The 20200-nt window shown below is 42.0% G+C and overlaps 1 protein-coding gene across 20 annotated transcripts in view; it reads right to left on the bottom strand.

The window, feature by feature from the left end:
- Nucleotides 1-20200, bottom strand: part of camk2b1 (calcium/calmodulin-dependent protein kinase (CaM kinase) II beta 1) — a 61042-nt gene that overhangs the window by 7683 nt on the left and 33159 nt on the right. For 4 of the 20 annotated variants that reach the window (XM_029439474.1, XM_029439477.1, XM_029439473.1 and 1 more), the window contains 4 exons: nucleotides 15913-15950; nucleotides 10918-10986; nucleotides 7366-7410; nucleotides 5116-5164 (listed from right to left, as the gene is read on the bottom strand). In XM_029439474.1, coding sequence (XP_029295334.1) covers nucleotides 5116-5164; nucleotides 7366-7410; nucleotides 10918-10986; nucleotides 15913-15950 — 201 coding nt within the window. Of the gene's footprint in view, nucleotides 1-634; nucleotides 779-1541; nucleotides 1632-5115; nucleotides 5165-7365; nucleotides 7411-10917; nucleotides 10987-13656; nucleotides 13690-15912; nucleotides 15951-20200 lie in introns of all 20 variants that reach the window. The other 16 variants (XM_029439476.1, XM_029439475.1, XM_029439471.1 and 13 more) reach the window with 10 other exon arrangements.

The raw sequence follows: 20200 nt of genomic DNA on the forward strand, positions 1-20200 counted from the left end.
AACTATGCAGTTATAATCATTATCATACAAATATTCAATTTAACTATTTTATTTGGTCTATATATCAAGCCAATTAATTCCTAATGAAGTGTTAAATCTGAAAAATAAATAAAGGGACATTCATTTAAAAGACACATTTTGTAAATCAGTTAACACATTTTACTTAAATAGGAGTAAAGAGTGCATTTATTGTTTGGGTCTATTTTCAACAGAGGAAGTTTCTGGCCCAGAAGAATAAACATGATCTGGCTTTGGCTACACAGACTGCATTTTAAGTCAGTAAATCAATTAATCATTGATTTAGCTCTTTTCATTGAATTGTCTTTGAAAATAAAAATGTAGAACATCGTCAGCTTCATCCTATAATGTTTTTCCCCTAAAAACTCATCACAGCAATATATTTAGATTCTGCAATTGGAGGTGGTTTCACCATCCAACATCTCTTCAGTGCAAACTTAAAAAGATTAAACAAAAGAAAACTTGGGATTTCTAAAAACAGGTGCAGCCAAAAACAATTCATTGTTAAAAATAAGATAGTGATCTATGTAAAGCTTGTTTTATTCCTTTTCCAAAATGACAAATTTTGCAGCGGTCGTCTCCAGTACTCTCCCTGTTCTTTCTCTTGTCTACTTACTCTGCATGGGGACAACAGGGGTGTGTGGAGGGGAGGGGGCAGAGAGGGCAGCGGGAGGTGGAGTGCTGGATCTCCCTTCCCCGTCAGATGTGGGCCCTGAGCCCCTACGCACTGACCCCAGCAGGTCAGCAAACTTTGTGGCAGCTGAGTTTAGGAGGGAGGAAGGGAGGCACATGGGAGACAGGGCACTTAAATGGAAGGTTGACCATTCGGATGAAAAACGTTGTCCTGGAGAGCGCCAAGACGAGCCTTACAGTCTTACTGAGAAATTGTGGTGCTGGATGTATCATCAGAGCTCTCCAAGACAACGTTTGACTCACAGACAGTGAAGGGAAAATAAAAGACACAGAACTTGTCATGGAGAAGTATTGTGTTGCTATTCCATGTACGTCCACGAGAAGCAGACAACGACTTATTCTAAACACACGTTGCATGGGCGGAACAAGTGGGTGGGGGTTAGGATAGTAGAGGAGTAGAAATACTACAAAGCATCTCACTGTTTTTCAGTATGGCTTGTTTTTTTCTTGACTATTTATTTTGTTATTGGTTGCTTTAGACTGTCAAGCCGCAGGAATGCTGCTGACTAAGAAGACTGTAAAGGAGAAATAAAGTACAGTATAAGTCAGGATACTAGGGGGTTTACTGGTGCTAAATGACAGATGTATGCTTCTAATACATGCAGGGACGCTGAATACACACAAGGAAGGATTTAGTCAAGGTGAATTACTAGTAGAGCACCATGAATGTGTGTGTGTGTGTGTGTGTGTGTGTGTGTGTGTGTGTGTGTGTGTGTGTGTGTGTGTGTGTGTGTGTGTGTGTGTGTGTGTGTGTGTGTGTGTGTGTGTGTGTGTGTGTGTGTGTGTGTGTGTGTGTTACAGGCTGCATTTAGCGGGCCATGCTGACTTACAGTACACAGCAGGTGAGGAGCCCTGAGAGCTATCTGGCTGGGAGCTTGTGCTGGACTGCGCCTTAAGCGAGCTGTTGTCTAAGCTCTTTCCTGATAACGTGCACACAAACAGAGAATGAGAGCAAACATGTGAGGAATGATGGGAAGGTTGAAGCAAGTGTGAGATGACTTGGTGCAAGCATATAAATACAAGATGATAAACCCAGTTGACCTTTTTTCTCATTCTGAGAAATTAGAGCTACTTTTTACAAACAGTTCTACATCACCAGATCTCATTGAAAAATAAAAAAATGTTTTCTCATTATTCCAGTCAATGGCTCCATTACAGCAGAATTCACAACTTTAGCGCGCCCCCTAGTGGGGCGCAGAGGCGTGACAGGTGGGCACGTGTGGTCGGGGGAAAATGTGATGCGGAACTAATCTTTTTCACGACAGAGCAGTAAAACAAATTGTGCTTTCACAATAGCAATGGTGTTCATTCAGACATATCTGTAAGTTTACAGAATGGACAGATATTTGACAGGGACGAAAAAAGAAAAACAGGCAATGCTTCCAAGACGAACAAGACAACGTGCTCAGCTGACGGTTAATCAAAAGAACATCTGACAAAGCCTATATTACTCTTGGGTTCACAGTGAATGATGAGGGAGATAAGGAGAGTGTGTATTTTATGTCTGAAAACTCTGGCAGCTGACAGTATGAGATCCTACAAATTAAGAAGACACTTAGAAACATTACACCACAGTCATGTCAATAAAAAGGTGCACGTATGAATTTAAGAAAGGTGAAAGGAATGCTAGTGATCCTGATGTTATTTTAATACACAAGGTTTTGGACATTTTTCTTCCTCCAAAGACAGAGGACGTTTGAGAACAACTGCTTTAGTGGAAGTCTTGCCAGTGAGCGGAGGATGGATAATGACAACCGTCGACAGTCGGATGTTACTCATTACCGCTTGTCGGTTTAATCAGCTGGCATAGAGGGAAACGCAACACATGAACACTCATTGACAAATAGAGGGGAAAAAATCGATGGCACAAGACTGGCAGGAGAGAATACAGATTAAACAGAGTTCACAGACCAACACAAACAATGCAACAGCAAGTAATCCTACAAATTATAATTGAAGTGACAAATTATCACCTACACAACGAAGCTGTAGATTAACGACTCACAACAAGAAGCCCTCAGAAAACTCTCTGTAACATATTCTCTGCTATAAAAGTATTGAGACTAACACAACAGATATGTGTTCAGATGCTGCAAGAGCCGGCGCAGGTGTTGGGTTACAAACCAGCTGTCGAGCACTCACTGACCTGACAAGATCACACACAGGCCGACATGAGACAAACTATTCCACTAACCTAACATGACTCCTCTTCCTCCCGCACTCACCTGGCTCTTGTAGTTTTCTCTGGCGCTAACAGTGCTATCTGCGGGTACGCATCTAAAGAGTCTTAAAGCTTCTGTGGGAGACTGATAATATTCAAGGGTGGCGCTTGCAGAGCAGTGTGTTATCAACACACACTCCGTCTCCGTTTCCTGCCATCAGGGCTACATTTAGACAACTCCCCTTTAGCCCCGACCCCCCTCCCAAGGTGCCCTTGCCCTCTCCTCCTAGAGGGGCGGGTGGTAGGGCTCCAATTTGAGACCTTGGAAGGGAAGCAAATGGGTAGGGGGAGCATACCTTTCACTGTGTGCAAAGAGGAGTACAGTAGAGCCGGGGGAATAAAGGACGCACTGCTACTCCGGGCTGCACTACTTCCATCAAAGGTCATTTTAATAATGAATTTTAAAGTATTAAGTAAAACAAAAAAAATGACTTATGAGTTATATATGCAAACACCAGGGGTCGACATGACAACATGCCCTCCTCGTAAGTTACTGAATAAGCCACTGAAGCTGATCATTTGCTTTATTAGCTAGCTTGTAAGCTACCTAATGGAGCTGAAAATAAAAGGTTTCTTTAGTGCTCTGGAAAAGAAGTTAGATCCAAAGAGACTGGTGATAAAGACAGTTAACAGCGAGGCGCTAATCAAAACTTAGAAACAAATCTAGCTGATCATGCTGTTCTCTTTTCTCTGGAACATTTAGGAAATGTCCCACGCTGACTGACACCACTTTTCTTCCAGTTATGTCATTATACCGACTAACACCTGATGCCAAAGGGTGAAGGTACAGGAAGTGAGTGTGTACTTGGGACTTTTCCTTAAGTCACATTTTTACTTTATTGTCACATATATACTGCAGTTGTGTCATTGATTACAGATAAAGTCAGAAGCATGAACATTGCTTACTTACATAACTGTAAATCAGAGAATATGAGAAGAGAAATCTATCTTTACTATGTGCACGTTACTTTGTCATTTCTAATTTCTCCACATGAAATACAATATATAGTCTTAAAGACTTCTTTTTAAAAAGTGCCCCAGTTACTTTTACTCTGAGTACATTTTAAAGGAGTTACTCTTTCACTCGAGAAGATTGTCAAACTAGAACTTCTGCTTTTAAAATAAGCACATTGCCAGTACAATAAGAGTACTTCTACTTGAATACTGTTTGAAATGTGTAGTAAGCTTTGCAGCACTGGTTCATTTCTCTTACAGGCCTACATGATGGCTCTGCTATGGTTACTATGGGAATTTGTGACATGGCAGCAAAGCCTCTATAGGGAGGAGGAGGAGGAGGAGGAGGTGGTTGAGGAAGAGCACATTCTGTTCTGTGTGCCTGGCACCAAAATTATAAATTCATGACCCGATTTAGACGCATTTTACTTAGCTTAGATGTGGAGAACAGGGGTGTTTGAGTGCGTTGGCACACACACACACACACACACACACACACACACACACACACACACACACACACACACACACACAGATTCAGTCACACACACACACGGCTGTCAAAAAAGACTGAACACAAACACATTTTGTGAAGTCAATTGTTGATATGCGTGATATGCGCCACTAACGCGGTCATTTAAACAATTGCAGCAACATTCAACATACATACACACGCACACAATTCTGCAGGCTGACACCCCACAAAGGCATGTTGGCATTTCAGAGGCGTGTGTGTCTCAATATTAAGAGCCAAACACCAACCCTTTTAAGAAAGCCAAACCACCACAGCATTACAAGGCCTCTTACATTTCACATTCTCACACACACACACACACACACACACACACACACACACCCCGACTCCATGAGGGGTCAGTAGGAGGTCAGCTATCAGCCCGTTGACTTCCTGATGACTAACTTAAGAGTAACATTTACACAATCCATACCACACATGAAGTGTGCATACTCTTATTATTATTATTATTATTATTATTATTATTATTATTATTATTATTGTTTTTAAAACGTGATTAAAATAGCAAAGGCAATCAACCAAATCTTCTCTACTTTCTGGCTGCGTGTGCGATCTGCCAATTGTCATGCACTTGTTTTAAATGCTTCTGTTGTTTCAAGACAATTACATGTCTGACTCATGAGATATTTAGCATCATGAGAGGCACCTCATGGTGGGTCTCTGCAGTTACACAGGGGTTTCACTGCAGTCTTACCTTTCACATCTTCATCCTCCACAGTGGTGTTGCTGCTGTCTGATGATTCCTGGAGATCAGAGATAGACCGTCAGTTTTGGTTCAAACATAGTAGAGCACACATCTGTGCTGAATACACATGAAGACACACATCACAAGAGTGGTAAAGAGACCACGGGCCTATTTAGCTAACTAGGGCGTATTTTGATGTTGTCACATCAAGTCTTCAAAAAAACAAAACTGATTACAGAGCAGCAAGTATATGAAGAACAATTAATGCCAAACAAACATGTCACAAACATCCAATCTTTGCAAATATAAAGTCAAACGATGTCAGCCTCGTAGCTCAATGTGCCTCTTTGTCAACAGTCATTCCATATTTGTCTTTTTCTACCCTTGGCCTGAAACCTCTTTTCTCTTATACTACTCCAGGCAGGAGCCTGTTACACTGTGTGTGCATCAAACACTGAGGACAAGTGACGTCTTTCCTCCACAGGGTGCTCTCGTCTCTTGCTGAAAGTGACAGAAACTCAACGGGATGTGCTCCATCCATCTATTTCAACAATGGAAGCAGGCAGAAGGGATTCTCAGCGGGCAATCTGAAGCCAGGGTAAAAGGAAAAATGACCATTTGTATATCAATAACTCACCCAGAGTTATCTGGAAATCTTGAAGAAAACTTTGTTTTTCTCGCGTGCCTCCACGGTGAACAAAGAAATAGATTAAAAAACTGAGAAGTCTTGATGAATTGAAGTAAATGGGGGCCAAGAAGCAAGACTATATCAAAACATGTGGTTACAGACTCTCACACAACCTGTGCATGTCGTATGCTCACTACTGAGAGTTTGTAAACTCATGTGTTTTGAATTTATCAAGACTTTTTTTGATTATTCGTTCACAGTGGAGGCATGCAATAAGAACTACGTTTTCTTCAAGGATTCAAGGGGGGAGTAATGGATACACAAATGGTCATTTCGTGGGTGAAGTATTCCTTTAAGCATAGATTCAGATTGTGCAATCTATCCATCTACCTTTTTTGTCTTCCTTGCTGTCTTTCTCTTCTCAGGCTTTCGCCAGAGGAGAAGTTCGCTTCTGATTTCCAATTAGCAGATTAAATGGGCCTAAATTCCCCTGCATGTAGAGGAGAGTTGAGAGACTCAGTGACCTCATTAGAATTAAACACGGGCACGAACAGCATCACGAGCACAAAAGTGGTTTCATAGCCTTCTAAAGAGCAGCTGGTGACCTGAGGAGAGGAAGAGAATAACTGTGTGTGTGTGTGTGTGTGCGTGTGCGTATGCGTGTGTGTGTGTGTGTGAGGGACAGAGTTGTGACAAGCTTCCCAAATATTACAAATATCATTATAAGTGTGATCACACAGTTATAATCATTTGGTCTGAATCATAGAGAAATTTTATTTGTCAAATTTAGCATTTTATTCATTTATTCAACAGGCGAGCTAGGGCTTGTAAAAGGTTACCTACATAAATATAACTCTTATTTGGGCACATTGCTGTAATTAACCCTCACTGAAGTTTATGCTACATTCATTTCTTAGCCCATATATTAAGGCTGTTCATCCATTTAATCTGAACTGTAGACTTGCCCTTCATTTTGCAATGCCAGGAAGTCCCAAGCATCACAGACCGCTCGTGCTACCGTTTAAACCTCATGTTTTTCTGATACCTGCTGTAGAAACTTCCCGCTGAGGTCTGACCCAAATCATAATGGAAAGGTCACTCTGTTGTGATGCAACACCTGGATAACTGTAGCAACTTCATTTAAGAGGGTAAGTGTAGAGAATATATAGAATACATATAAACATTATCTTTCAACTACATCAGAGCTCTCAGACAGCTATTTATTTATAAATAGTTTAAACATAAAACCGTTAGCAATACTGCTCATTATGCTGCACAAGGCTTTGTTTGAATAGAGATGCAGAGAAGGCAAGACGAGGAAGACGCATGTGACTGGATGATACTGGGTGTTGTAATACGTGTAAGTTCTCAGAACTGCTGCTCTGGTTAACAAACAACATTCGATATCCCAATCACCACTTGTTCCCTTCATAATATAAAGTCATGTATCTGAGGAAGTGTAATCTCAAGCAACACACACGCACACACACACACTCATTAGTAAACCATTGTGCGGTCGTACGGATGTATGATGAAAGGACGGATCAAAGGGCAGGAGAAAATGAGGAAGAGGAGGAGAATGACAAAAAGGATAAAGAGTAGGTCAGGACTGGGGAATGATTTATGTATACCTTTTTCCCGTCCAGTGGATTATGGATGACGGTTGTCTGAGGTTCCTGGAGGAAGAGGAGGAGGAACATGAAATAAACGAGAGAAAAGGAAAGAAAGGGGGAGAGGGAGGGAGGGAAAGAAAGAGAAAAGATTGTGAAAAAAAGTAGATAGATATGTGTAGAAATAAAAAAAGGACAGCGATATGAATGTTGCATGAAGACAAAGTGTTTGTTAAGGTTGACAAAGGAGAGAGGGAAGAATCCTTCAAAGAGACAGAGTGGGTGGATGAGCTGAAAAACTGCAATTTGGAGTGAGAGACAGTATTAAAACTCAGGGTGAAGTGTGTGCCATGAGCACAGCACACAATGTATCGCACACACAGATACTACACAGCCTTAACCTTAAGGTATCCAGCGTGTTGCTGAACATCTTTATTTCGGCACTGTCCTGCTGTGCATGCATCATTATACATTTCCAACAAATCTGCAAATATATGGAATCAAGATAAATAAATCCAAATTAAGAGCAAGGCAGCGAGCTCATGCAATATAAATGAGCTCTGACAGATACACAGCAGCATCAACACCTTCCAAGGCACTTACAACCAGAAGAAAGATTGAGATGAAAACAGGTCATTCTTCTCCTTCACACTGGTGAGCATGGAATTGGCTCAGTCTCTCCCCAATATTAGCCATATAACTTTTGTTCTTGTTATTTTTTCTCCTGCCATCCACCCTCTAAATCTTCTTGCTGCTGAAACTAAGTTACAACCGCCATTTAGAAATAATTAAGTTCCTTCTTGCATCTTATATTGCAGTTTCTGTAATCAAATGTCTTTTAGCCATTGCGGTCACATTTTTAGCACAATCAGTGACAACATTCAAACTCCACAGTGTTGCCTTCTTGTCCCGGTACACAGCAGGGCCTGATCTCTGATCATTCAGAATGGAGACAGATATGTTTTCTCTATGTTCTGCAGCTCTCCACAGTCGGCTAGAAACTGTCATTTGATGTAAAATAAATCAGAACCCCCCCCCCCCCCCATATTGTTCGCAGGAAGTGATATCTCTGTGATGACCAATCATCAGCTTTCTCCCTTGTGTTGATGGCGGTGTTGTCAGGGCAACCGCCGCCCGAGGACAACAGGCACCGGTGGCAATTTGGGAGATGATGATGATGATGATGAGTGAGAACAAAGTACCTGAGGTTTGCAGATTAGAAGGAGGGGGCGAGTGCTGATGGTGTCACGTCATCGGAGGGGGAAGGGGCTAACGGCTACACATCACCTCTGACTTTACATTAACACTGCTGCTCTTCCAGGGATGTTCTAGTGGCGCAGATTAGTCAAAGTATATTATGTAAATACATCCAAGCCACACATTAGGTACATGTGCGCATTTAAGATTCCCACCAAACCACTCCCAGGTCATAAAATGAAGGTCAGGTAAGTGTGTCTCTCCACGACCTGGCAGCTCTGTAATAAAGGAGTTAATATACCAAATGGGTAAACAGTAGCTAGCTCAAGTCCCTAGCAACAGCATGGAGATCACAGGCACCATCCCGCTCTATATTCCCTTCAAAGACCAGAAGAGAAGCCTCTTGGGCTCCATGGTTGTGGTTGTGCTTCTGCTCTGTGCACACACTCTAAAGCACATCAACTTCCCCTCAAGCGCTTCTGATGTCTGCACATGGGCAGAGAGCATCACTTGCACGCACACACACAAAAAAAACAGGCACACATACACACACTCACAAAAGGACAACTGTCATTTTGTCTTCTCTGAAGAATGGGCTGAAAACAGGTGTCTAGTTCTAATCAGTGTCACACTGAGGCCAAGCTAGTGATACACACATCAACAGGTGATACTCGACATACCAGGGTCAGCGCTCCGTGACATCAGTTAGTGACCCTCCGACCAGCAGCCTAGAATCTGTAATAACTTATCATCACATGGGGAGCTTTGTAAAGCCAGTGTGACACAGCTATATGTAGTGTGCAGGAGTTACAAGGAGCAAACCCAAAGGTCCTCAGCTGTGTTAAATGCCTAATTGATTTGCCAGTGATTTATAATTTAGCATGGCTACTGGCCTGGGTGTATAAATGCCATGATATAAAGCAGCTATTGAGGCTAAATAATTAGCAGTAGAACATAGGGTGAGTTCAATTGTATGAAGAATAATCTTTACACATTTGCTTATAGAGCAGTTTCCAACAAAACACAAAAGTTAATCAGGAACATTAGTTATCTACTTAAAAAAGTTTACAAAATGCCTATACAACCTAAATTGGAAATAAACACCTATATTACACTTTTTAAACTGAAGCAAACTAACAACATTAAATGTTTACAATAGTTAGGGCTGAAACAATTATTTTCATTATAGATTTTCAAATGCTCTATAAAGTGTAAAACAAATAAGGAAGCATGTCCATCACAGTTTAACAAAGTCCAAGGTGATGTCTTTATACGTCTTCTTGTGTCAGTCCAAACTCAAAGATATTCAGTTTAATGTGAAATCTCCATATTTGAGAGGCTGAAAACAGCATTTTCTGCTATTTTGCATGAAAATGTAATGATTAATCGGTTATCAAAATAGTCAGCGATCACTTTTCTGTCGATCGACTAATCGATTAGTCAGCTATCTTTGCAGCTCTAAAATTTGCATTTAAATCACTGGGGGAGCTGTGAAAGCCAGTTTGGTAAAAAGACTAACACTTTAGAAACAAATCGAGCGAGGACGCAGGTTGTTGCTGTTGTTATTAGAAGGTGAGGATCATCTAAACAGTCTCCAACTGATTAATGACGACTACAGTGAACCATAAGCAATATGGAGGGAATTTCACTAGCAATGTCAATGCACTGGTTGATATTTTTATATTGGGTCATTACAAGTAGATAAAAATGTATATCTAAGGTAAACAAAATGTCGCTGATGTCTGTTCACTAATGTACATGATTTATATGTTTGCAGTTTGAACCTATGAGCTGTCTTCAAGGCCCGTGCAAGTGCTTTTACACTTAAGTGGTAATGCAGATGTGAGCAGGGACTGCTTTAGTTTGTACACAGCACTGACATGGACTGGAACCAAAACCTACAATCTAATCTGGCTGGAAGGACAATCTGAAGACCTTTGGACTGTGATGCTCACGCTGTGGGAACCGCTTCTGAACAGAGGCATACATAGGAAGGAGGGGGTACATTTAACTGACAGTCCCAGCAGGCATTGGCTGTCTGTTCCTGTTTGGGAAACTCTCACTGACAGAGAAAAGGACACGGCAGCACAATTTCAACCCAAGCGCAAGTCACATAACACCCACACCTGCCTTGGGGAAATGTTTTCCTGACACCACCTGCTGGTTTAAGACCTACTGAACGTTGTGGCCCACGCAGCCGCTGGGCGAAGATCATCCACACAAAACAGGACACAGGAAAAACAGACAAAAGTAGAGAAGTAGGGGAGTGGAGTAGAGGGAAGGTAGGGGTCTTAAAGGACTTAAAAGTGGGATAGACGGACACACATTAAAGGTGAAGAGTGAAGGGGAGGGTGGGGGGTTTTAGGAGGTAAATACCAGAGCAGGTGAAGGGGTGTTTCCTTTGGGGCTGGTGACTATGCTGTTTTTGATGCTGTTTGTCTGGGGCTGTGCAGGAAAGGAGAGGAAAGGGAAGAGACACAACAAAAGTGTTAACGACAGCAAAGCATGTGTGTGTGTGTGTGTGTGTGTGTGTGTGTGTGTGTGTGTGTGTGTGTGTGTGTGTGTGTGTGTGTGTGTCCTTGCACTCCTTTTGTGAGAACACATTTTTAGCTTTTGTCTTTTCAGTTGAAATTAGAAAAAGGTCTGAAAATTCTTCACCATCCCAAAACAATAGAGGGTAATGGAGTCTCATATCTTTTAATAACTGTCCAGGTTACAGTTGTTCATATATTTATTTTTACTAAAATAAAATAAAGTATGGCTAGATACCACTAGAGGTGAGGAGTTCATCATTTTCGTGAACTATAGATTTAAGGTGTAGGTTTGGTTTTAAGGTTTAAACTTTAGTTTGCAATAGTTCCGTAACAACAGAAAATGTCAAATTAAGAGACGGAAAATAATGGGTAATGCAGTAACTGTAGGTCCCCATAAGCATAGTAAGATGAACATGAATGTGTGAGTCCAGTAGATGGCAGGCAGCAGCAGCGGTGACGAGAGGCCTTAAACATTCATTCACAAGACTGATCTGTAATTCTGAGCGGTGACATGAGGGGGCGGTTGACACTGCGTGGCAGCATGATGTTGCTGCCGCTGTTGCTGCTTAGTATTTCACATTGCTACGATTCAACTGTGCCATTTTGCCGTAATTAATCACTTTCATAATTATAAGACTGGATTAAATTATCCTTTGAAGGCCACACATCAAAGAGCGGTCAGTCCTTTATAGCTTAGTTAGGCTGTAATGATATTTGCATTGAATTTACATTACATTATTTGTAATCGTGTTTGTAAAGATGTTAACTTGAAATTGCTAAATGGGGCCTGGGTGGGGAAGAGAATCACCAAAGTGACTCAATCTAAGAAGTCAGCTACCATTACATAAATCTTAATCATGTAACACTATTACATCTAAGCAATTCCTAGCAGTCAGTGATAGAGGTCAAGAGAAGTCAGGGAGTATTGATTGCCACATTAAGTCTTAGTATGGTGTGAATGTTTAAAGCAAGTGGGAAGAAATCTGCGGAAGAGGTGACAGATTCTACATAGCTCTAATGCTAATCACGCAACGGAAATTCTACCACATCACAGGCATTTCTACCTAAATTTAAAGAAAAGAAGACTTTAAGAAGAGGCACAAGATAAAATGAGTCATTTACTTTTCAAGATACCGAATTGGAAACCGTTGACAGTTGACACACTGACTTGCAGGATGGAAAGAAAGTCAACTGGGGTGTGTGTGTGTGTGTGTGTGTACTGTACATGGGTGTATCAAGAGAAGGACAGAAGAGAGGAGAGAAGAGAGAAGAAGAAGAAGAAGAAGAAGAAGAAGAAGGCTTATACGTCTTAACACAATGCATACACACACGACGGCCTTGGTGTAGGATGACAATAAGTTGACACACACACACACATACATACACACACACACACATACACACACACACACACACACACACACACACACACACACACACACACACACACACACACAACCAACCAAAGCAAACGTCAGCCATCGCTCTGCTGCCGCTGTGGAGCAACAGGAAATATATTCCTCATCAAAGTAATGTTTAGCGGGTGTGATGTCTTAGTCAAAGCTCGTTTGCAGAATGAACTCTGGGTCTTAGCTTTCAGCTTAGTGCTGAGAAAACCCCTGACTTTCCTAGATGGCATTTAATAAACTGGCATGATGACAGCAGTCCTGAACAAAGTGGTGAAGACAACTGTCGACATCCAAAGCCAATTTTTCATGTTATGAGCAAAACCATGGTGATATAGCCATAAGCTTGTATATCGAGAAGAGATCAAACATTTTCACAATCTAATAAGGTTAAACAAAGGAGAAGTATTCAGTTGGTTCTCCAGGCAGGAAAAGAAAGCAGTGCACAGGGAGGACACAGGAGGACAGGGACGAGGTGCGAGAGAGGTGATGGGCATGTAGAAAAACCTTTATTACCTCGGCCAAGGAGGTTAAGTTTTTCGGTTCGGTTGTTTGTCAGAATGGATTACGGACTACTCTCCCGATTTTAATAATACTTGGTGGAAGGGTGTAGCATGGGCCAGGGAAGAACACATTACATTTTGGAGTGGATACGAATCACAGGCCGAAGACACAAATTAGTTTTCACTTTCATTACCATTCAAGAAAGTGCATTGCTTTGTTAGACAAAAAGAGTTCGGTACCGAAAGCACAAGCGCTGCCTCTATTCTAAAAGAGTGCCCTTGACAGATCTGGAGCAGCGTCCCTGGAGTATCTCTGATGGATCTAAAACATCCTGCTTCTTTTGTCTTTTTGTTTTTTTTCTTAGAGTAATGTCAGGGTGACGCTAATGGCAGTGCACTTTGCAAGGGCCAAAGCTGTGACTTCTGCCTGGCAAGTGTGACTTTCTGTTTATGTTTTTATTGTATTTTCGTCATCACTGCTCATGTTGACAGTGGTGCCCAATTCATCACTGTGACAGTAATACTTCAGTGAAATGTAGAACACTTGACTCCACCGATGAAAACGAGTAAAAGCAGGGGAAAGGTGGATAAAAAAGATGCAGGAGTTAACAAGTGGAGAAAGTGAGAGCAAAGAAAGTAGTGACTGGGTAAATGCATTGATAGCATGCTCACCATATACTGGACAGTAGAGCTGGACTTGCGTTTCTGTCTCCAGGTGATTGATGGGTGGATGGAAATATTGACGGTTGGTAGAAAAAGGGGGGAAAAGATAAAAGTAACCAATGACAAAAAGTGAATGGACCAAGTACTTTGATGGTAATGCAGATTTCAAGCCTTCATAAGAAAAAGGATCAGACTTTTCCAGACAGCTTGAACGAAACAGAAGAAGGACAAGTGTTTCCCCTCAAGTGTTATTGCGGAAGTAGGGAGGCGCAAGCGCACGAAAGAGGAGCGAGGGTTTAAGTGGAAGTCATCGGGAAGAGAACATAAGAGTGGGAAGCAGATCAAGAGTCGTGCAGACGGCAAAACTGTAACACACCCGTCTTCTGTCAACAGATTAAGAACATTTTGGGCAACAAGGAGCAAGATGGAGGCATAAACGAATAGCAAGGCAATGCAAAGGGTATTCTGTGAGAATAAAACCACGACTGGCTCAATACTTGTAGAGTTGTTACATGTAGCATTTATACATCAACAAATTATTAGCATGATCATTTGGGGACATAAGTGTAATCACTTAAAATTACCAATAAAAAACCCAAAACCTAATATGAGCCCAGGTTGTATTTTACATTCTTCTAAATTGAAAATCTTGTAGCAGTTTATGTGTCTATGTAAACATCATATTGATGTATAAGAATGCTACATGTAACATCTTTTAGAAACAAAAATAATAGACACAGTGTGTGTTATCAATATAACAACACTGCATGAAGTGGCTTTTATGGGAAGTTGCTGGCAGCACGCTGGTGTGTAGTGCTGCAGAGAGACCGCCTGCTTGCTCTGAGTAGGTGTTACAGTTGAATAAAACGTCAGGTGCCATTACGCATGAATGAACCTGCGTGAGAAGAAGGAGGGGCCGAGGAGAGGAGGTCAAAGTCGCAAAAAGGACATGTGGAGGGAAGAAACAAGAGAAGACGGAGGGACGGAGGCAAGCAGGGACGGCAGCAAACGACGAAGACGTCCTTACAAATGGTTTGGGGCAAGTGTGTGGGGAGCCTGTTGCTAGGCAATGAGTGCGCCACAGTGGAAGTAAGTTTCTATTTTTGTCGTCTGAGTTTCCAGGGTCCAGACTGGCAGCTATTCCTGGAACCGGAGTCACATTCCCTGCTGAACTGACTGAGCAGGGAGAGAGGGGAGGGGGTCCACATGCACACGTGCACACACGCACACACTGCTGCACGTGAGCAAACCAAATGCGGACACCCACGCTTACGCACACTCGATGTGCAGGCATGCTCACACCCCCATTTCACCACGCTTTCGTTCTCTTTTCAAACTGACAAACAAATGTGATACATTCACACAGTCACAGTCACATATACACACACCTCTATGTCCACGCGTATGCAGGCAAAGCTCTTCCTAACACAATGTACAATGCTGAGAAGCAAACACATTATTTTGCATGCACACCATGTTCCAAGCCTGGTCGCACACTATCATGCATACACGCTGCACACATTCATGGAAGCTGTGTGTGGGATGTGTGACTGCAATGTGTGTATGTGGGAGCGTGGGATGGTGAGAGATATTTATTAAAAGGATGAACTGGAATGTGGGGTTAAAGACCAGATGGGGTGAGCAGGAATAGGAAGCACTGAAAGAGGAGGAAAAGACAGAAATGGAGGGATGAGAGATAGAGGAAGTGATGAAAAAAAGGGATGGGGAGGCTGGCAGATGTTTCATTTAATAATGGAGATGGAAAGGTGGCAAAGAGCTGGATAATTCCAAATGTAAATAAAGTGTGCTTTCTAAAGTAGGTGCTACTTGAGGCTTGTACTCTGACAGGCAACTAAAGCGCACACGTATACACACACATGCGTCAATAGATATGGATTCAGAGTAGGGCTTTGGCTTTTTACAAGAAATGATCTCTTTACTCATCAAAAATGGTGTTCCAAACTCAACAGAAGCCCTAACCCTCTGAAAACAAAACCACAATCTCTCCATACAGGACAAGAAATAACACATCCAATGAGATTATGACAGACACATAATTAATGAGAAACAAACACATTCGACAACAAAGAAAAGAGAGCTGCAGTAGGCAAAAGTGAGATTAGCCAGATTAGGAAAGAATAAAATAGTGGAGCAGAGAAAGACATCAGAGAAGAAGAAGCAGAGTTTCTATCCCTGGTAAATAAAGCAAGAGGGAGTCAAGAGGAGAGAGGTCAGAGAGGGAGGAAGACATGTGATGACCCTTACCTTGACATCTGCCTTTTTGTTAAGCAAGGTCTTAGCTGCTGAAATGATAAACAGAGGGCAAAATAACCAGTCAAAAGGTGGAGATGAGCCGAAACAGAGAAGTAGAGCAACAATTACTTTCTCAGTGATTAAAAGATATCTGATACATCTACATCAAAGAGATTACATTCATTTGACTTTGTGTAATAACATTCTTTAATGCAGTAAAATTGTCTTTTTGCAAAGCTATGACTTAGCTAAAGTAGTCTTAGGCTGACACAGCACCTTGCTGATAAAGCACTGTGACTCTTCCTGCTAGGAAGTAAGAGCCGAAAGAGCTCACCTAAATAGATGAATAAAAGTAATTTAAGGGCTTTATAGATCTACTAAGATGCAACTTGCAGGTCCCAAGGTGGTTGATGCTAAAGGCAAAGCTAGCTGGTTAAGTGGACATGGAATTATTCCAGTGTTGCCTCTCCAATACGCATCACCTTATTTATTTCCCCCTTGTGTTTTGAGACTAGCTACTCATTCCAATTGCTTCAGGATCCGATCCCAATGCTTTATCTTTCAACAAAACAAAGACATTGTTGTCAGTGAAATATAAATGTCCTCCAAATCATTGTTTCACATCAATTCTTGTGCCAAGGTTCCCTCACGTTTGTGAGGAAGCTGAAAGAAAGATGGCTGCCGTGCAAGGCCCAACAATAAGCCCTGCCTTTAGGAACTCTGTGGGGGCCTTAAGGAGGATTAGTCCATAGTCTGCTCTCTAATGAAGGGTAACGAGAAGGGGCTGAGGGAAGAAGAATGATACTGTAGACACAGTCCTCTGATGAGCGTAATACCCATAATCCCTTACAACAGTGGAAACTGCACTCAGACAACAGAAGCCAGTCTGAAGGGCATTCACCATGACGACACTGCTGAAGTATCCTCAGATCGATGCACCAGAGGGGCCACAAAGTAAGAGCCAGACTCTCTGTGGTGGAGGCAGCGTGTTGACGAGATTTGACAAGCAAAGGTGTGCACTTTTTCTGCTTAAAAGGTCGATACCTAAATTGCGCTAGCTAGTCGTGTTGGAACTGTTGAGCTCGAACGCAGCACACACATACAGGAAGAAGACCTCCGACACACAGGAAGTGATGAGTTTTACGTTAGACTATTTATCTGTGGCTGTGTCGCTGTGACTGTAAATGAATCACTGGAAGGTTAATAGTTAAACCATTTTCTCTATCAATGAAAGAAAATAAACTCATCTTATCCATGTCTGTAAGATACAACTGACCCCAAGTCCTGATTGTCTGGGATGTTTTTGATTTCAAGCATTTTTCTAAATATAGTTTTGATTTTGATTTTCTTTATCCCTTTATATATGCTTACCTGTGTATCCGTTTAATTTGAAATATCACAACAGTAATCTGTTCTACAGTAGTATGACTACATTATAAAGAATACACCAGTAAAATTAATCTGGCAAATGCCGGTGCCCATCACCTGCCAGTTCAAGTTCCAGACTCCTCCTCTCTCACTCTCTCACTCTCTCTCTCTCTCTCTCTCTCTCTCTCTTCTCTCTCTCTCTCTCTCTCTCTCTCTCTCTCTCTCTCTCTCACTCCCCTACACGTAATCCTTGCTGGGACTTTTTAAAAGGGGCTGAGTGCGATTTCAAGTCTAATCAGATGCGATCACATCAGCAGCCAGCCACGTTACATAAAACACTATTTCTGGCGGTCTGGGATTTTTTTCTTCTTTCTTTCTCCATCCCTCTTCCCTCTCTCTGAACATGAGCCACAGCTCCTCTCTGATTTTCTCACTTTCTTTTCCAAACATGCTCCGAGCCAGGAGCTGAATTCCAGTGATGTCTTAGGAGAAACAGAGGTCCAATCACAAAGAGGCAAGTTTAAAGTCTAGTGGAGCCCTGGCCCGGCCCTTTTAAGTTAAAAAATCACATCCTTACAAGTGGACTTTTAAAGCCGTCACTTAAACAGCGAGACTGATCAAGAGAGAGCAAGAGGAGATAGGATGTGTAGAATTCATCACTGCCATCTTTTGTCCAAGCTTTCTTTCTTTCTTTACTTTTCTGCCTGAGCGATATAGTATCTCATGTTTGAAGTGAGTTTTGCATATTCAGCATTCAAGGAGCAATAGGAAGTGATAAAGAAGCACCACATAATCCGGAGGGATGTGAGAGTGGAATGAATGTTCATGGTTAATTGTTGTGCTGCCGTTACTCCTTCCAAAGGTGGCTTGTTACTGAGGAGAAGAAATGGGGTCAGAATAGTGTCAAGTTCATTCTTGTGTATTCTCTGATGGCTTGGTAGAAGAGGAGAAGAAATGAACGGAGAGCAGAGAGGGAGAGTAAAGAGAAGATCATTTCACTGAGCTCTTTCCAACCTTTATTTTGTCAAACTGGATCTTCTATAAAAACCCACTATGTTGCTAAAAATGGCTCGGATTCCAGTGACGAAGAGGAAATCTGTGGAAACCTGAAAAATCAAAGGTAGCTTATTTCAAACCGAAGGTGGACGAGCAAGGGGCGCTCCTTACCTTGCCACAAATTACACATGAAGCAAGAAGAGAGAGGAGGAAGAGATTAAAACAAAATCACCACTATTCATTTCCATTAAAGTCACGCAAGATGCACAACTGCAGGAGCGTAGCAAGGATGGGCATGGATTCACATGAAGATTCACGGGGTAATAACACAAGCCAAAAAACTGCCCTCTGGATATGCAATAAGCTATTGGAGAGAACCACTTAGTGCATGAGTTCATCTGGGACTTTTTCTACACATGTTGAAGACCAGGACACATTAAAAGATACATTTACCCTCCTCCTGCATGAGGATAGGGTGAGGTCTACTAGACAGCGATTGTATCTGTGTGTGTATGAATACGCAAGATGAGAGCGAGGCCTCCAGTAAGCTAGTGAGGCAGAGTGATGCTGATAGGGGGAGGCAGCCCACTATTAATATTTGATTGGAGCCTAGTGGAGGCTCGGGGACACAGAGAGGACTGTGGAGTCCCAGTGGGCCACAGAAACAAGGACTCTGCCACTACTTCTGTCTCCTTTGCTCAATGCTTGACTGTCACATGAAGCTCTTTTTCGTTTTATGCCTGCGTTCATTTCTGCAAACCCATACATCAGGTTGGGACGGGTTCACTTTAAATAAAATGTCATCCTAATCTACTGTTCAAATATTTGTGTCCTCAGTGACTGCTTTGAAGCTCACTATTGGGTTTATCAGCACAACAATCCTTTGAATAAGAGTATTTTTCAAAACTGCTATATACTTTAAAACTGAATTTTTTCCAGCAAATTAGCTCAGAGATGCCGACTGCTCTCAAGAGGTGCCTGACCAAACAACAGCTAAAGGAAAGTAGATATAAGATGAACATTTGTCAGCGGGGCAGAAATAAGACTCTAAAGGGAGGCCAATGTTGCTCTGTGCCCACTGCATGTGTAAATAGGCAATTGTCTGCTAATGAGCTTAGTAATAACCACTTGATATGTCCATCCCCCCCCCCCCTCGTTGCAGCGCATGCACCAGTCCAGTGCCCCATGCAGCATTCACCGACAGCTCTCGGGCAGCTCCATCCTTAAAGTGACAGGGGGAACTTTCCAGTGTCATTGTCAGACAGAGAAAAGAAGAGAGAGGGAAAGAGGAGTGAGGGGGAAAGTGAGATATGGAAGTATGAAAGTGGGAGTGATGCTGGTGTAGTTATAGAAAAGTGAGTTAACTGTGGCCACAGAGGGCAGATTATAGGAAAGCTAATGGGATCAAATCCAGTGGGGAAGTGGGAAGAAAAGAGTGAGAAGAAAAAAAGAGAAACACAGAGACAGGATAGGAGTTTGGTTGGGTCGAGGCCATGCTCTGTGGCTGCGTGGATGAAGACGATGAATATGGGTCAGCCAACCTATTCGATCTCAGACAGGAGGTGACAGATGTGCTGATGTGGAAAATGACAGCAGTAGCTGGGCTTCCATCCATCAACACTGAATGGGCAATTGCTGAATTGCTGAAACTGAAATATTCACTAAAAACATAATCAAATATGTATTTCTGCTTTGCTTGAAGTGGAATATATTTTCCTCAATAAAGAAGTTTTCCAAACAAATAGCAACAGAGGCACATTTGTCATATAAAGTGTGAAGTAGGTTTGAAATTATGGCTTTATGTCAGATCATTCTTACTGTCACTCTTATTGCATTTATTAAGATTTAACCATTAGTCGTGTTTAACAAATGTCTTCCTTGAATAAAAGAAAAGAAAAGCCAATAACAGCCGAACAACATAAATGTTTTTTTCCCC

This window comes from Cottoperca gobio, chromosome 9 (assembly GCF_900634415.1).
Source record: "Cottoperca gobio chromosome 9, fCotGob3.1, whole genome shotgun sequence".
Classification (NCBI taxonomy): Eukaryota; Metazoa; Chordata; class Actinopteri; order Perciformes; family Bovichtidae; genus Cottoperca; species Cottoperca gobio.